This window comes from Artemia sp. Qi Xiang Cuo, chromosome 7 (genome assembly GCF_049724085.1).
Source record: "Artemia sp. Qi Xiang Cuo chromosome 7, ASM4972408v1, whole genome shotgun sequence".
NCBI lineage: Eukaryota > Metazoa > Arthropoda > Branchiopoda > Anostraca > Artemiidae > Artemia > Artemia sp. Qi Xiang Cuo.
In genome coordinates this window covers 23,948,042-23,964,694 of record NC_142800.1, presented here as the reverse complement: position 1 = coordinate 23,964,694, position 16,653 = coordinate 23,948,042, and the positions used below count along the sequence as shown (strand labels likewise).

At 33.7% G+C, this 16,653-nt stretch overlaps 1 protein-coding gene and 1 non-coding gene across 2 annotated transcripts in view; both read right to left on the bottom strand.

Moving 5' to 3' along the window:
• The window catches only part of LOC148950069 (apoptosis-resistant E3 ubiquitin protein ligase 1-like), an 86,790-nt gene that overhangs the window by 42,273 nt on the left and 27,864 nt on the right, over nucleotides 1-16,653 (bottom strand). The window contains exons 6-8 of the mRNA XM_089091438.1: nucleotides 12,929-13,091; nucleotides 8,066-8,274; nucleotides 1,190-1,331 (exon numbers count right to left, since the gene is read on the bottom strand). Of these exons, the coding sequence (XP_088947564.1) occupies nucleotides 1,190-1,331; nucleotides 8,066-8,274; nucleotides 12,929-13,091 (514 nt within the window). The remainder of the gene's footprint in view (nucleotides 1-1,189; nucleotides 1,332-8,065; nucleotides 8,275-12,928; nucleotides 13,092-16,653) is intronic.
• On the bottom strand, nucleotides 4,459-4,561 carry LOC148950070 (U6 spliceosomal RNA). Its single transcript, XR_016142060.1, has one exon. It is a non-coding gene; the product is annotated as a U6 spliceosomal RNA (small nuclear RNA).

The window sequence follows — 16,653 nt, the reverse complement described above, 5'->3', positions numbered from 1 at the left end:
GGGGCATATAAGGTGTTTATAGAAAGCGTTGTCGTAGAAACCAAAAATGAGCAAAAATAAAATAATCTACCTAGCGTGAAACTTCCACAAATCAGCATCGATAAATAAATGAAACCCAAAACGAACAGAAATTACAATAAATAACCGAGTCAAACTCAAAACGAGCAGAAATTAACATGAGTAAGGGTTAAAACCCCTATGCCTTCCCATGGCCAGAACATAATTGCACTTTACTGAAAAAATACAAATGAATGTTTATTGTCAGTTTAATATACATATACTGATATTTAGTAATCAAAATGTTAATATTATTTGATTTATTAAAGTTATAAAAGTAAAAACATTTATATTTTTTCAGTAAAGTGCAAATTGGTATCAAAATTCCGTTTTTTAGAGATTCGGTTACTATTTAGCCGGGTTGCTCCTTACTTACAGTTCGTTACCACGAATTGATGACCACGAATTTGATGACACGGTCCTTGCTTTATTTTTTGCTCATGACATTGTCCTGTTGGCTGAGTAAGCAAAGAGCCTACAGTGAATTTTGGATATTTTAGAGTTATAAAAAAGGAGAAAGAAACAGAAAAGAGAAAAATTTAGTAGTTAATGTTAGTAAAGCAATGGTTTGGTTTTTGGTAAAAGTGAGAAGAGAGAGAAAGAGGGGTTTAGGTTTGAGGGTGAAAATTTACCTGCTGTTGATTAGTTCATTTACTTGGGCATACTTATACATACTTATTTACTTATTTATTACTTACTTATTTTACTTATTATTACTATTACTTATTATTTTTACTTATTATTTATTACTTATTTATAATACTTATTTATTAGTTTATTTACTTAAGCATACAAAATTATTTTTCGGACTGTCAAGTCTGACCACAAACAGGAGTTAATTCGTGGGGGAAGGGATTACCCCTTTACAATTTGAAAACTATATTTATTTTGGTATTTCCACTGAAAAATGTCCTTTTTGCTATTTTAATTGGAAAAATTGAAAAAAAAATGTCGGCACTAAATTTTGCTCACTGAGGATTTTAAAATTTGATTTCAACATTGTTTTCAATAAAAGTTTCTCATGAAATAGTATGAGTATAAAATGTAAGTGGTCTAAAAAATTATCACTGGCCTTATATTCAGGGGATCTAGAGGGTTAAGCTTTAAAGTAAGAAACTTTGATTTTGCTTACCAATATTTTTTGAAAGATGCATTGCAAATATAGACAAAATTTTCATTGCATTCTTCGACACAAAAGTCACACTGTCTTGATGGTCATCTTTAAAGGTAACCGCTGGAAAGCCAAGCTTGTCATTCATGCCAACATAATCAAACTAAAAATTAGAAAACAAAGTGAAATGCAGAAAAAAGAGAAAGAGGAAAGTAGGAACAGGGGAAGAAAGAAACAACTAGCCACAGATTTACGCGGTATCCAGCAAATTTTTATATTAGATACAAAAGATTAGAAACTTCCTAATAAAATATATTTACACACCTTTCCCGAATCCTTTGGTGTTTCCAAGAATTTCCCCAAAAGGAAATTAAGTCCATTATCATTAGTTTAAGGGTTTATTTTCTGCTGTGTACTGTTGTTTTTTTTACCGTGTAGTGTTTGCTAGTAATATTTTCAATGCTAATTACTGTAAAGTAATAATAGTTGCTGGTGACAATAATCTTTACAATTATTTAGCCTTTAGAAAAGATGAGGTGGGGAGGTTAGCCTCCCCATATGAGGGAACATGTGAGGGGACCTCACCTCCCACAAGAAACTATTATATAGAATGGACAAGGGATAAGAACATAGCACCTTGGTTCGCTTTTTCGCTTACCTTGGTAGCATTATTAGTAAAAACGGTGGGTGCAGTGCAGTTTTTAGAAGTAGAATAATCAAGTCCCAGGGTGTTTTTTCACAGTTGAAAGAAGTTTAGAAGAATAGGAAGATAAGTCCGTGGAAGGTAAGAAATGATCGTGGTCAAATATAGTTCTGAAGCACTGGCGCTCCGAAAAACGGAGGAAGATTTGCTAGATGTTTTCCAGAGAAATTGCCTACGGATTGTTTGGGTACCCGACTGACTGACCGTATTTCAAACAGTAGGCTGTGCGAAAAGTGAGGTTCGATCCCGCATTCTAGGGCTATAATGAGAGAAAGGTGGAGATGGTTAGGGCACGTTTTGTGAATGGAAGATGACAGATTGCCGAAGATTGTCCTTTTCGACCAACCGTCTAGGGCTAAACGGAAAGCAGGTCATCCTCGGTCGGGGTTGGAGGAAGCCGTAAGAAAATATTTAAGGGAGATGGGAATTTCCTGGCAGGGTGTAAAGAGGAAGGCTTTGAACAGATTGGGATGGAGGACGAGCGTGCGTGGCCGTGTTGGCCTCAAACGGCTTGGTGCTACAGTGAGTTGTTAATAGTAGTACCTATAGTAGCATCTGACAAACACCCAGTGGCACGTCACGCACACCAGATTTGATACGGTAAGAACCATCTATAAAACTAATTGGAAAAGTGCACTTGAAGTCTCAGTCTACGTGTCAGCAGGATCTTCAGATCAGCGTAAAGCAATGTGTCTCCCATGTTCATACATAAAAAAAGTTTCGCAGCTGACAGTGAAGACATTAAAACTTTAAACAAACAGGACTATCCTATATATAATGGGTTACCACTCCTCTAACACCCATTCTTTGCGCCGAAGTTTGATTATAAATTTACGTCAAGCATTTTTCGAGTACAGAAAATACAGCTAACAGGTAATTGCAAGTGTTATATTTATCCACTGCCTTTCAAAACATTTCAACTGAGGATTTCAATATTTGAAGCAAATGAAAATAAATAAGCCCCTTAAATTTCAAGTCATTGCGATAGAATATCACATTTTCTATCACACTGATTTTGTGATAGGGCATCTATTGTTGAAGCCTCAAGAATAAGAAAAAAAAAAAAAAAAAAAAAAAAAAATCAAATTTGAGAGTAAAAAAAGGAGCTAGGATGGGCAAAAGCCCCCCTCACATACAACACAGGGTAGTTTCTGCTCCTTTAAAGCTTTAATGCTGTTCTTTACTTTCATTAGAAAAAAACTTGTCTTTTTATTTATTTTCTGTTCATTTCCAAATACGATTCAGTGTTAAGCTAATTATAAGGGGTTACCATCTCCGCAGCCACAAATTCTTTACATTAAAATTTAGCTTTCAGTACAACGGGCTCAATTAGATTCATTTCCTTTTCGAAACGTTTTTTTCTTATTTTTCTTAAGAGACGTTGTCGCCCCCATTAAACACCCGGTCTTTACACTGAAATACAGCTTTCTATAACAGCACTTAGATTCGTGAAAAACCTGTTAAGAACTTCTTTAACGGGTTCTTACAAACAGGTTCTACAGATACCAAAAAACGCTTAACAGGCCTTTAACAGTACTTTAGATATTTAAAAACCCATTAAAACTTAAAACATTTCCCGTTAAAAAAAAAACCATTTACACAATAGAAGGAAAGCTGTCAGCCCTCAGTGGCCTAATTTGAGAGGTAGATTTAATCCCAAATATTCATTTCCGTTGAACGGCCCCTTTCTGGGTTACTGTAACATCCACTGTTCTGAATTTTCACAAAATATTTTATCTGATATTTTATTTATACTGTAGCACGTACTAATAACTTGCCCCCTTCCCCTCGACTTAGCTTCAAACAAAAACAAAGACAGACAAATTATATGGAGAACATGTGAGACTGTAATAAACATTCCTAAATATGCATTGAAGCAATATAATAATTCATTAAAGTTTTTAGGAAAAATGAGCTGAATTTTGACAGAAAAAAACATTGGTACACAAATAAATATGTCTAAAATCATAGAGCTGATAGAGAAAAACTGAATTAACATCATTCAGCAACGCTAATGTAATTAAAATCGATTTGAAAATCCCGTGCCCCTTCTTTTGACGATCTATTATTTTCTTTGTAATCTACTTAAAATATTAAAAGTTTCAAATAGTTCCATTTAGAATAATTCTATTTCTAGTGGATTTTTCCTCAATAAATAGAAAAATATCAAATTTAGAAAAAAAAGTGGGAGGATATTCTGGCAGCAGGAAACCATTGGAATGATTGGTAGCTCCTCCTGATGTCCCTCTGTGTCTCCTATATTTCGGCTGCAGTATAAAATTGAGTCAAATTGTCAGGATATTATTATTGATATTATATTAATGTTATTATATAATATGATATATGTATAATATGATATATTGATCTGATATGATATTGATATTATGATAATTTATTGATATGATATAAATAAAATTATGAATATATAATATCATATTATATTAATATTATTATTGTTTATCGAATGAGTAAACTGAGGTGAGGCTCCAAAAGCTTGAAAAAGAGTTTAAATTCTGAATAGATTTCAATTTATTAATAGTTAACAAATAAAAATGAAACTATGATAAATCAAATAGAATTTGAAAAAAAAAATGTGGAACAATTTTGTACATCATCTTTGGACGGAGACCATGCTAATCTTCTCTGTATTGTTCCAACTTTAGTATGTGAATACCCGTTGTAGGATATTATATAAGATACCAAATTTTTGTGTATACTAAACATGTAAACATGTCTAGATTTTGGGGGAGGGAGGGGGTACAGATCAGCTTACTCTTTGTTCTCAGTGAAGCTGCTCCGAAAAGCGGATGAAGATTCGCTAGATGTTTTCCAGAGAAATTGCCTACGGATTGTTCTGGGTACCCGGCTGACTGACCGTACTTCAAACAGAAACCCCTCCCCAAACTATTTTTCAGTGCCAAAGAAAAACTAACATTTTAAAGTAATAATTGAAAAAAAAACCTTCCCACAAAAGAAGTTTTTAAAAAAAAAGTAAAAAGAGCTACATTAAGCCTAAGACGAGTAGAAATAAAGTAAAATAGTAATTCAAGCGTAAACGAACATAAACAAAGAAATGAATATAAAGACGACAAACGGGTCTATGGCCAGTAAATGAAATTGAAGAGAAACAACAAAAATCCAACGAATATTTCGCCCGTATATAACAAGGCGTCTTCAAAGTAAAAAAAAAAAAAAAAAAAAAAACAACTAAAACTATTATGAGCTATTTGGTTTTATTGCCATAATATCAACAAAAACAGAATGAGAATCACAAAAAAAAAACAAGATTACTAAAAAGAATTAGTGAAATGTAGATTGACAGTTTTATACACATGGATATTCATTCCTGAAAATCTCAGCATTTTGGATTTGTTAGCAATATAAAAGTGAAAAGTTTTAAAAGTGTTTTATTTTCAGTAAAGTGCAAATTACGTTTTGGTCTTTAGGAGGCTCAGGGGGGATTAGCCCTACTCCTGTTTGTGGTGGTTTATGTTGAATTAGGTTTGTTTGAATTTATGTTGAATTTAAGTTTGTTTAAGTTTAGTCTTACTCATTAACGGCTACGAGCGTGAGAAAACTTGCCTGATTTTCTAAAAAAAGGGAATCACCCCCTAAAAGTCATAGAATCTTAATGAAAATCACACCATCAGATTAACCATTCTGTTCACCATAGTTGAAAGGCCTAATAATTATGTATTTGGATACAACATGACCCCCCCCCCCCAGCCCCAGGGGAAAGTTCTTTAAGTTTTTTAAGTTTTAATGCTGCTCCTTACTTTCAGTTAGGATTTTTTTTTTCGTAAAGTGTGTTCTGGTCTTGAGAAGACATAGATGTTGTCAGACCTACTCATTTTAATTTTTGCTCGTTTTGAGGTTGACTAGGTTATCTATTGTAATTTCTGGTCGTTTTGGATTTCATTTATTTATTAATGGTGATTTGTGGTAGTTTTACACTTGGAAGATAAGAAAAACTAGCTTGTAGAATTTGACAACGCTTTAGTCTGTAAAACTTAAACAATAAGAATTTGTTGGTTCCCAAAGCCAATTCTGCTTTCAATGGAGATAAACCTTCTTAAACTTTTTGGTGTCATATGTCTTTAGCATAATTTTGATCATTTTTCGCCTCAATTTTTTCCTTCTTTTTCTTTTGAATTTGGCGTCCGCCAAATTGGAGGACTTCACCAAAAATTGGAGAAGTTCAGAAGTTAAGTTAACCTGATTATTATTTTAATTTCTGATTGTTTTGGGTTTCATTTATTTATTGGTTGTCATTTACGTTTGAATTAATATTTGACTTTACTTCTACTCGTCTTAGGCTTAATACAGCTATTTCCTTTTTTTTGGAAAAACTTCTTTTGTGGAAAAAGCTTTGTCAGATTAATTTCTGTTCGCTTTTAATTAACATAGTTTTTTTTTTGGTTAATAAAAGGAATATTTGTGAAGCTTTACTCGGTGTTTCTCCTTAAGTATAAAGATTTTGGATAGTTATTGATATTTTTGACGAACTTTTAATAATAGTTGTACTTTAGAAATTTGGATGGATGGGTGCCTGGAATATAATTCAAATAAATGGATTGAAAATCTACATAATCATTGGGCCTCTATAGGACTGAAGCCATTCTGACCTGCATCAAGTTACAACGTTGACATATACAAACATTAATCGACCATTCTCTTCAACATGCCCTGAAATTTCCAACTTAATTACCATAGTCGTTGCTGAAATATTGCAGATACACCCTTTTGACAATTTTGAATCCCATAGTATCTTTTGAATTAGTTCAACATCCTCCTCAACACGCCTTAAACGTTTCAACCATTCCTTTAGCCATTCCTCAAATATTGCAGATGCACCCCTTTCACAACCTGCATACACATAGTTTCTTTTGATTTAGTTCAACATGCCCTCAATATGCCCTGAAAATATCAACTTAATAAATCCAAACGTTCCTTAGATATCGCAGATGCGCCCTTTCGACAACCTTAAAGGCAGATAGCGTCTTCTGATTTAGTTCAACATCCCCAACAACACGCCTTGAAAGATCCAACGTAATACCCTTAGTTGATCCTGGTCTATTGCACAGACGACCTTTTGACAATCTGGACGTACCTAGTGTCTTTGGATATAGTTCTACACCCCCTTTAACTTTACCTGAAAGTTTCAACTTTATACGCTATTTCGTTCCTTAAATATTGCATATAGGCCATTTTGACACCCTGGATGCACTTAAACTGTTTTGATTTAATTCAATAGTTGTAGTAGTAACGTAATAGTCACAGTCGTAGTAGTAGCGTTCGTAATAGTATACACGGTCTCTGTTGGTTATTTCAAAATCCCCCTCAACATGCCCTGAAAGTTCCAACTTAATACTCTAAGCCGATCCTGAGATATGGTTGATGTGCCATTTTGACATGTACATAGTGTGTTTTGGTTTAGTTCAACATCCTCCTCGGCAATTTTGAAAGTTTCACCTTAATACCCTTAGCCTTTTTGGAGAGACATAATCTAACATACCCCCACTTTCCAAATAACAAAACCTAAATGTAAACAATGGGCAACATGCTTAACTTAGAGCCGTTGCCCAAAGGCCGTTCCATGTCATCTCCAGAGGCATAGTTACTGGACCATTCGACTATTTTGAAAAAAAAATGTCCATGTCTAAAATCTTGATCAGATGTCTTTGTGGAGATGACAGCTGGTGGTGGTGGCCATCCAATCACTTTTAACTCTTAAAAAGGGCACTAGAACTTTGGATTTCGAATCGAAAGAGGCCCTTCTGAAATTAAGATGACAACTCCTTCCATACAAAGCGCTCTGGAAAAAAAACACATTGAAGTCTTCTAGCTGTATACTTAGACAGCGCTATTGCGCTATCTGTGGTCTGTCAGGAAGGATCTGCACTAAGGACGGTTTAGAGGAGGTTTTCGTCAAAATACCTACTTTGTCAATTCCCCCCCCCCCATATTTTTATTTTTATGTGCGTGTGCGTTTTCATAGAAAAGTATATTTTTTAAAGGTATTTTTATTGAAAATAGTCAAAAAACAACAGTAGCGCGTCCATAGACTTTAATAAATACATTCCCCCTATAATTTGGTGAAATAACGCCCCCTACATTATGCAGAGCCAATGTGGTCTCATAACATATTTACATCTAAGCCTGTGGTAAACGATTAAAAGTTTTTGAGTACTTACCGTGGTGGCAAGGGAAACCCGAAAAGTTCTAAATCTCACTGGAAGTAGTCCTAGTATGAATTCACGAAGAACAAGCTGTTTCGAGGAAATATAAGCAAAGACCTTCTTTGGCTTACTATATTCTTCTGAGCCAACACATGTAATATATGATTCGTGATCTTCACTTTTTTTTTGGCCAACACATTGAGAGACTTCTTCAAACTCAGAGGCTAAATAAAAAAAAAAAAAAAAAAAAAAAAAAAAAAAATAGGAAAATATAAAAATGTACGATTCCAAATCTACACTCTTTTTCCGTCCAACACATTGAGAGACCTCATTAAACTCAAAAGGCTAAATAAAAAAGAAGAATATGATAAAAAAAAGAAAAAAATATATGATTCGTAATCTTCACTCTTTTTCTACCCAACACATTAAGAGACCTCATTAAACTCAAAAGGCTAAATAAAAATGAAGAAAATGATAAAAAAAAGAAAAAAAATATATGATTCGTAATCTTCACTCTTTTTCTATCCAACACATTGAGAGACCTCATTAAGCTCAGAGGCAAATAAAAAAGAAGAAAATGATCAAAAAACAATAAAAAAAAAAAAACATGATTCGTGATCTCCACTCTTTTTCTGTCCAACACGTTGAGAGACTTCCTCAAACTCAGAGGCTAAATAAAAAAAAGAAAATGATAAAAAAAGAAGATAAAAACCTATGACTCTGCCCAACACACTGAGACAACTTCTTAAACTCAGGGGCTAATTGAAAAGCGAAGAAAATGATAAAAAAAAGAAAAGATAAAAACATAAGATTCGTGATCTCCACTCTTTTTCTGTCCAACACATTAAGAGACTTCCTCAAACTCAGAGGCTAAATAAAAAAAAAAGATAATGATAAAAAAAAGAAGATAAAAACCTATGACTCTGCCCAACACACTGAGACCACTCCTTAAACTCAGGGGCTAAATGAAAAGCGAAGAAAATGATAAAAAAAGAAAAGATAAAAACATATGATTCGTGATCTCCACTCTTTTTCTGTCCAACACATTGAGAGACTTCCTCAAACCCAGAGGCTAAATAAAAAAAAGAAAATGATAAAAAAAAGAAGATTAAAACCTATGACTCTGCCCAACACACTGAGACAAATCCTTAAACTCAGGGGCTAAATGAAAAGCGAAGAAAACGATAAAAAAAAGAAAAGATAAAAACACATGATTCGTGATCTTCACTCTTTTTCTGTTCAACACATTGAGAGACTGTCTCAAACTCAGAGGCTAAATAAAAAAAAATGATAAAAAAAAGAAGATAAAAACCTATGACTTTGCCCAACACACTGAGAGACCTCCTTAAACTCAGGGGCTAAATGAAAAGCAAAGAAAATGACAAAAAGAAAAGAAAAGAAAAGATAAAAACATATGATTCGTGATCTTCATTCTTTTTCTGTCCAACACATTGAGAGACTGTCTCAAACTCAGAGGCTAAATAAAAAAAAGGATAAAAAAAAGAAGATAAAAACCTATGACTCTGCCCAACACACTGAGAGACCTCCTTAAACTCAGGGGCTAAATGAAAAGAGAAGAAAATGAAAAAAAAGAACAGATAAAAACATATGATTCGTGATCTTCACTCTTTTTCGGTTCAACACATTGGGAGACTATCTCAAACTCAGAGGCTAAATAAAAAAAAATGATAAAAAAAAGAAGATAAAAACCTATGACTTTGCCCAACACACTGAGAGACCTCCTTAAACTCAGGGGCTAAATGAAAAGCAAAGAAAATGACAAAAAGAAAAGAAAAGATAAAAACATATGATTCGTGATCTTCATTCTTTTTCTGTCCAACACATTGAGAGACTGTCTCAAACTCAGAGCCTAAATAAAAAAAATTAAAAAAAAGAAGATAAAAACCTATGACTCTGTCCAACACACTGAGAGAACTCCTTAAACTCAGGGGCTAAATGAAAAGCGAAGAAAAAGATAAAAAAAAGAAAAGATAAAAACATATGATGCGTTATTTTCACTCTTTTTCTGTCCAAGACGTTGAGAGACTACGTCAAACTCAGAGGCTAAAAAAAAGAAGAAAAGATATGAACCTATGACTCTGCCCAACCCACTGAGAGACCTCCTTAAACTCAGGGGCTAAATGAATAGAGAAGAAAATGATAAAAAAAGAGGAAAGATGGAAATATGTGATTTGTAATCTTCACTCTCTTTCTGTCCAACACATTGAAAGACTTCCTCAAAATAAGCGGCTAAATAAAAAAGAAAAGAAAATTATGACTACATTCTATTTTATACAAAGCGATATTACAGTCATCTCCCTTCTTATTTTCATCTAAAGTAATTAACTTGCAGAATATGTTTTTTTTTACTGCAATTTAATGTGAAATCCTGTTATTATTATTATTATTATTGTTAAAGGTGTCTAGTTTATTCCAAAGAACGCAGGTACTCACGCAAGTACGCAGGGGAGGGGGAAGAGGAGAGAATTTTCAGCTTTTGAGCGAAAACTAAAAATAATAGGAGGTTTAAAAGTATAGGATGAGGTTTTGGAGCAAGAATCCTGCTTGCTCTTTTTTAGGCTTTTTTCCTCATTATCGTTTTCCCACCTTTGCTGAAACAATTCGTGTGGGGTTGGGGGGGGGGGGGGAGAGGCATGTTTCTAATTTGAAACGAAATATGGAACCGTTGAATTGTACAGAAATATAAGAAAGCATGGTAAAAAAAATCATAAGGTTTCGCAGAGAGGGTAGGGGAGGAAAAAAAATTAATAGGTTTAAAAAGTAGAGGATGAGGTTTTGGAGCAAGAATCCTGCTAGCTCTTTTTTAGGCCTTTTTACATCATTATCATTTTCCCACCTTTGCTGAAACAATTCGTGTGGGGTGGGGGGGGGGGAGGCATGTTTCTAATTTGAAACGAAATATGGAACCGTTGAATTGTACAGAAATATAGAAAAGCATGGTGAAAAAAATCATAAGGTTTCGCAGAGAGGGTAGGGGAGGGGTCGAAAAATAAAATTAATAGGTTTAAAAAGTAGAAGATGAGGTTTTGGAGCAAGAATCCTGCTTACTCTTTTTTAGGCCTTTTTTCATCATTATGATTTTTCCACCTTTGCTGAAACAATTCGTGGGGGGTAGGGGGGGGGAGCCATGTTTCTAATTTGAAACGAAATATGGAACCATTGAATTGTACAGAAATATAGAAAAGCATGGTTAAAAAAATCACAAGGTTTCGCAGAGGGTAGGGGAGGGGTCAAAAAATAAAATTAATAGGTTTAAAAAATTGGGGGTGAGGTTTTGGAGCAAGAATCCTACTTACTCTTTTTTAGCCTTTTTTTCCACCTTTGCTGAAACAATTCCTGTTGGGGGAGGAGGCATGTTTCTAATTTGAAACGAAATTTGGAACCGTTGAATTGTACAGAAATATAGGAAAGCATGGTAAAAAATCATAAGGTTTCGCAGAGAGGGTAGGGGATAGGTCGTACCTAAGCAGCTATACCCTACATAGATACCTTCTGCAATTAATAATACTGTATACGGTTCTTAGTACTAACTATTTTTCCGGCATAAACATTACTTTTTTCCGCCCAAAAGACATACTTTTCCAATAGACTTTTTTTCGCAAACCGAGTTATCTAGAATAGAAGTCATAAAATATTCTAGTATTCTAGAGTAGTAACAAAAATAAAAAATTTTTTACAACAGGTAAGCAGCTCCACAAAAGTTGAATGGAATTACTAAACAAAAAACATTATTAGAGAGCCCAATTTTTATTAATTGAGTTAGGAAGCCAGGTATCATAACAGAAGGTTGTAGGGCTATAGCTTTTTCTCAGTTTAACATCGAGAGGCTAGTTTTTATCAAACTTAAAAATATAGGCGTAACGTTGGCCTTTGAACATAGAGATAGTGCACCAAAGTAAACGGAAGGAAACGGTCGGAATATAAAACTTTATAAAAAATTTTGGATTAAAAACTCTTCGAAACCCAAAAGTACCAAAAAAATTTTTCCATTCAGAAATTATTCATACGTAATTAAACTAATTTGTGGGTTCACTTAAAATGGCCATAAAACTTACCTGAAGAAAGTTAGTAATTCGTTAATAAAATAAATAAATTATCAAATATTTATCCAAACACATAAGTACAGGACATGACTATAATAAAGCCTTCAGGGTTACTTCTGAACTGATTTATGCAATTCATCTGCAGATAGAGATCTTATTCGACAAACGGATATCAGAGACAGCTTGGATACGTTAAGGGATGGATCGGAACGATGTTTTAATTGTTTGGCAGCCTTTTCCCTCGTTCCCCTTTCTTGTTCATTATTTTCAAATATAATCTAACTATACGTTAATTGAAAATATAAAATTTCCTAATTTGTATTACATTATTTCTAATAATTGTGAATTGCATTCTTTGAGAGGGTTAAATATATTTAATATAAAAAATGAATATGTGATGTAAATATATAAAATATAATTAATATAAACATAATTAAATATAAATATATGTTTCCCCTAGAATTCTACTCAACACCTTGTGGATAAACCATACAGACCGACTGCAAAAGAACTAACTTAGTTAGAGAAATGTATGCAATGTTTGAAATTATTAATTTCTTTCATGGAATAAAGTAACCTAAAAATTAAAAGAAGAGAGTTTCACTTCTTCTAAAAATGTGCATAGCAATCCTTATGATTTGTACCTTGGCTCATTCAGTAGGTGTACATTCTATTCCTTTTAAAAAGAGGACAAAATACAGAACAGCTGTGACAGAAAACCTACAGAAGAGTTTCCCAGGATTGAGGGGAAGTGGAAGGGCGCATATTCAATAAATTTATTTCTCTGTCCGAAAAGCTGACGAAAACCTTTTACCTGATAGAGAAATAACTTTGAATTTGCCTCCACTAATTGTTCTTCCTTTCAACGTTACACATGCTACATATATTCCAGTAGCAAATGTCTTACTGAAGAACAGAGTGTTGAGTAGTCCTGAAGCACGAACTTGTACAGCTTCAGGTATACAATCTCTCGCCAGCTATAATATTTGATCATTATAAACCTCTGAGTCAATGAACTAAATATATATGACACTGTTGCTAAACAACAAATCAGAAACGTTTTGAATATCAAAAAATTTTATACTAGCTAAAGGTTAACTTCAGTCATAAAAGTTAAAAAGCAGTCCTTTTTTAAAGAATGCAAAACAAAGCGATTGTGCAGTTCTAATTCATGATCATAACCAAATTTGAGGGAGTAATGTTTCGCTTTGAAAAATCAGAAATTGTTGACCCCCCCCCCCACCCTAATACATTTTGCTGAAAATTTCAAAAAAAAGCTTGTGAAAAAAGATATTTAACAAAAATGAAAAACAATAAGCAATTTGAGTGACAAACAAGACATTGTTAAACAAGTGGACCAATCGATGCAACATGATCAGTTTATAGGACCGAGGTGTTTTCAACACGCAGAACCCTCAGCCACTAAACAAAGAAAATGCTGAGGATGACCCTAGTTTTTTTTTGCTACGAAATTAATCCTTGCCTTCACAAATCCCAAGGAAGCTTTTATTTGCCTAATAATAAAAACTGAATTGTGGTACCTTTCAAGGACCAAGAAATTAAATTTCTATTTCAAGGAGAGACCTCCTTCTAATCAGATACTTTCAACACGCAGAACACTCAGCCACTAAACAAAGAAAAAAGAAAAAAGAAAATAATACGTACAAAGTGCATGTTTCTTTCCATCCATAAGGATATTAATTATAAATCAGTAAACAAATTGCAGCATGGCTGAGGATGACCCTAATTTTTTTGCTACGAAATTAATCCTTACCTTCACATATCCCAAGGAAACGTTTATTTGCCTAATAATAAAAACTGAACTGGGGTACCTTTCAAGGACCAAGAAATTAAATTTCAATTTCAAGGAGAGATCTTCTTCTAATCAGATACTTAGGCAGAAATGTATAAGAAAACGGTTCCTATTGCAGTGAAAAGCAAGGAAATTTAAAAACAAATAATCTTTAGCTGTCAAAAATTTTTTTTTCTCATTTGTTTTAAATAAAACCATTAAAAGAAAAAAAAATGCACATTCAAACACAAATCTAAAACAGGTAGCATTAATATGACTGTTAAGCGGTGTTCACACTACTTACGTAATTTTCTTTGCTAAGTGATTGAGTTACTTCACGTTAAGTACAACTTTTTAAACATAACAAGACCTTTCACACTAAGCTACCGTAAAACCCATCAAATCATCATAATAATCCTCTTCACAACGATCATCATAAGCAAAGTATTCAAAAATTGAAATTGACTTTCCAGGAAAAGTTTATTAATTTGTTTTGAAAATTTATTTAAGCAGAGCTCGAGTCTACTTATTACTGCACGTCTAACGGAAAAATTCGATCTCTTATGTTACTCAACGTATCGTAAAATTTTAAGTTATGCTACTGTGAAAAGTTTTACAGTGTAGTGCGAGCATTATATATTGGTTCAATAGCTTATATACACGCCTAATTGGTCCTTGGGAACTTCCAGACACAGACGGTCCGAACGAATTTAGTACAGTATATGCTGTATCCGAAAAGAGTTGTTTTTCAGGATTTTTTTTAATGAGAATATCCCACCTAAAAATTATTTTGGAATCATGGGGGCACCGCTATTTATGCAATTCATCTGCGGATAGAGATCTAATTAGAGAAAGGGATCTCGGAGACAGCTTGGATACGTTCACATGAGGATCGGTATGCTTGTGTTATCGGTGGACCGGAAAAGTGTGGTTAATCTCTCCACATGCCCTAATATTCTCATGGATTGCAAATTCTTCAACGTTACAGACTGGTTCATTGAATTGTACTTGGTAACTTTCCGGGTGCTCGTAAAGTATGAGCCTATAATCTACCGTTGGTGCAAATTGTTGTTTATTTTCATGGGTTGAATCTTCAGTTCAGGCGAATTTTTATTGGGTGCAATCTTCTTGTTACAGACCGGTTCATTGAATTGTACTTCATAAATTTTCGGGTGCGGGTGCGGAAATAAATATTTAAGGTGGCGGTTTAAGTCGTTTGCGGTTTTTATAGGAGGCTAATTTAGGTTAAAGGTTAGTTGTTTAGGTTCTTTGCCACAATCACACCGTTTTTTATTTGTGCTTTCCATTACTTTAACAGAGAGGCTTTAATTCCATGTAAAATCGATTTACTTTCAACCCAATTTTAACCTAAGATCGTTACCGCGTATAGTTCCGCGTAAAACTGTTTAAGTTCTATTGTCACGGAATTTCCAGTAACTTAAGCAATTGCCGTAGCATGGTGGCTAAGAGACTCTCTTTCAGAATCGAAGGCTCTGAGTTCAAGCCACTTTACGGTAACGTATGGATTATACTATTCAACCGTAAACACTTCAGAATCGTGTTTCTTCATATCTGTCCTGTGGTGGCACAGTGGCTTTAACCGTAACTAGGTAATACGGGACCCAGAGATCGAACACAGTTGTGGCAGCGCACTGCAGGGTCAACGCAGAGACCCTAGTAGTCAAAGAGCGTCGTTAATCCGATTATTTCCAAACTTTTGGTAATTTGATTATTTTTAGGATTAAATACCCTTTTTCAATAAATATATTTTTTCAAATGTTTTTAATACAAATATTTAAACTGAATCCAAAGATCTAATCGAAATTCTCTCTGGTAGCAATAGTTTTCGTAAAATTTTTCTTTAAAGAATTTTTTTGGATGTCTTGATGATTTCTAACAATTTGATTAGAAATAACCATAGTTTTGTTCACACTGCAGACGGATTACAACATTTTATTAGGAATATAATAAACATTCTTGAATCCCCCATAGCTGGCACCCGAAGCAGTTTTCAAAACGTGCCAAACCAGCAACTTCAACTGCACTATAAGTTATGGCCCTGATTATACAACCTAAGTGATATACCATTTGTTTCAAGAACTATATCCATTCCTTGTTGTATCCAAACTAAGAGTTTGCCCGGGTCAAAACTTGACATTGTTGCATGAAATTAGTCGTTAAGCAAGAGATAATATACATACAGTCAACTAAAACTGACCTTTTTTTACAAATACTCTTTTTGGTTTAAATAATTTATTTTTTTGGTTTAAATAATTTAATTTATTTTTAAATAATCAAATAGGTTTAAATAAATACCCTATTTAATATAGCACTCTTAGTCCCAGAATTGCGTCCAAACTAAAATCTTAACTTTTTTTTTATTTTAAAAAGTAGCCTACATTTTCAGTAACTTTGGTTAATGTCTTCTTTTGTTATCGCAGCCATAATCATTTATTACTAAAAACAACAATCATACTCACGACCGAGGTTAGACTAAACGGCACTGTTTTTTCCAAATAAAATAAATACTGTATATAAGGGAGGCTGCCCACTCTTCATTCTCTTGCCCTTTTTATGCTAAACACTGACTTTTTGTCACAATTCTTCAGGAACGACTTCTGAAACACACTTTGAATAAGAAGTATTTTTTAAGAACTTCAAGATTTTAGTGCAAAAAACGAGGGATTGAGGAGGGGGCAGCTCCCGTTTATATACGAAATAATTTATTTTCGTTTTAAGTTTTGACG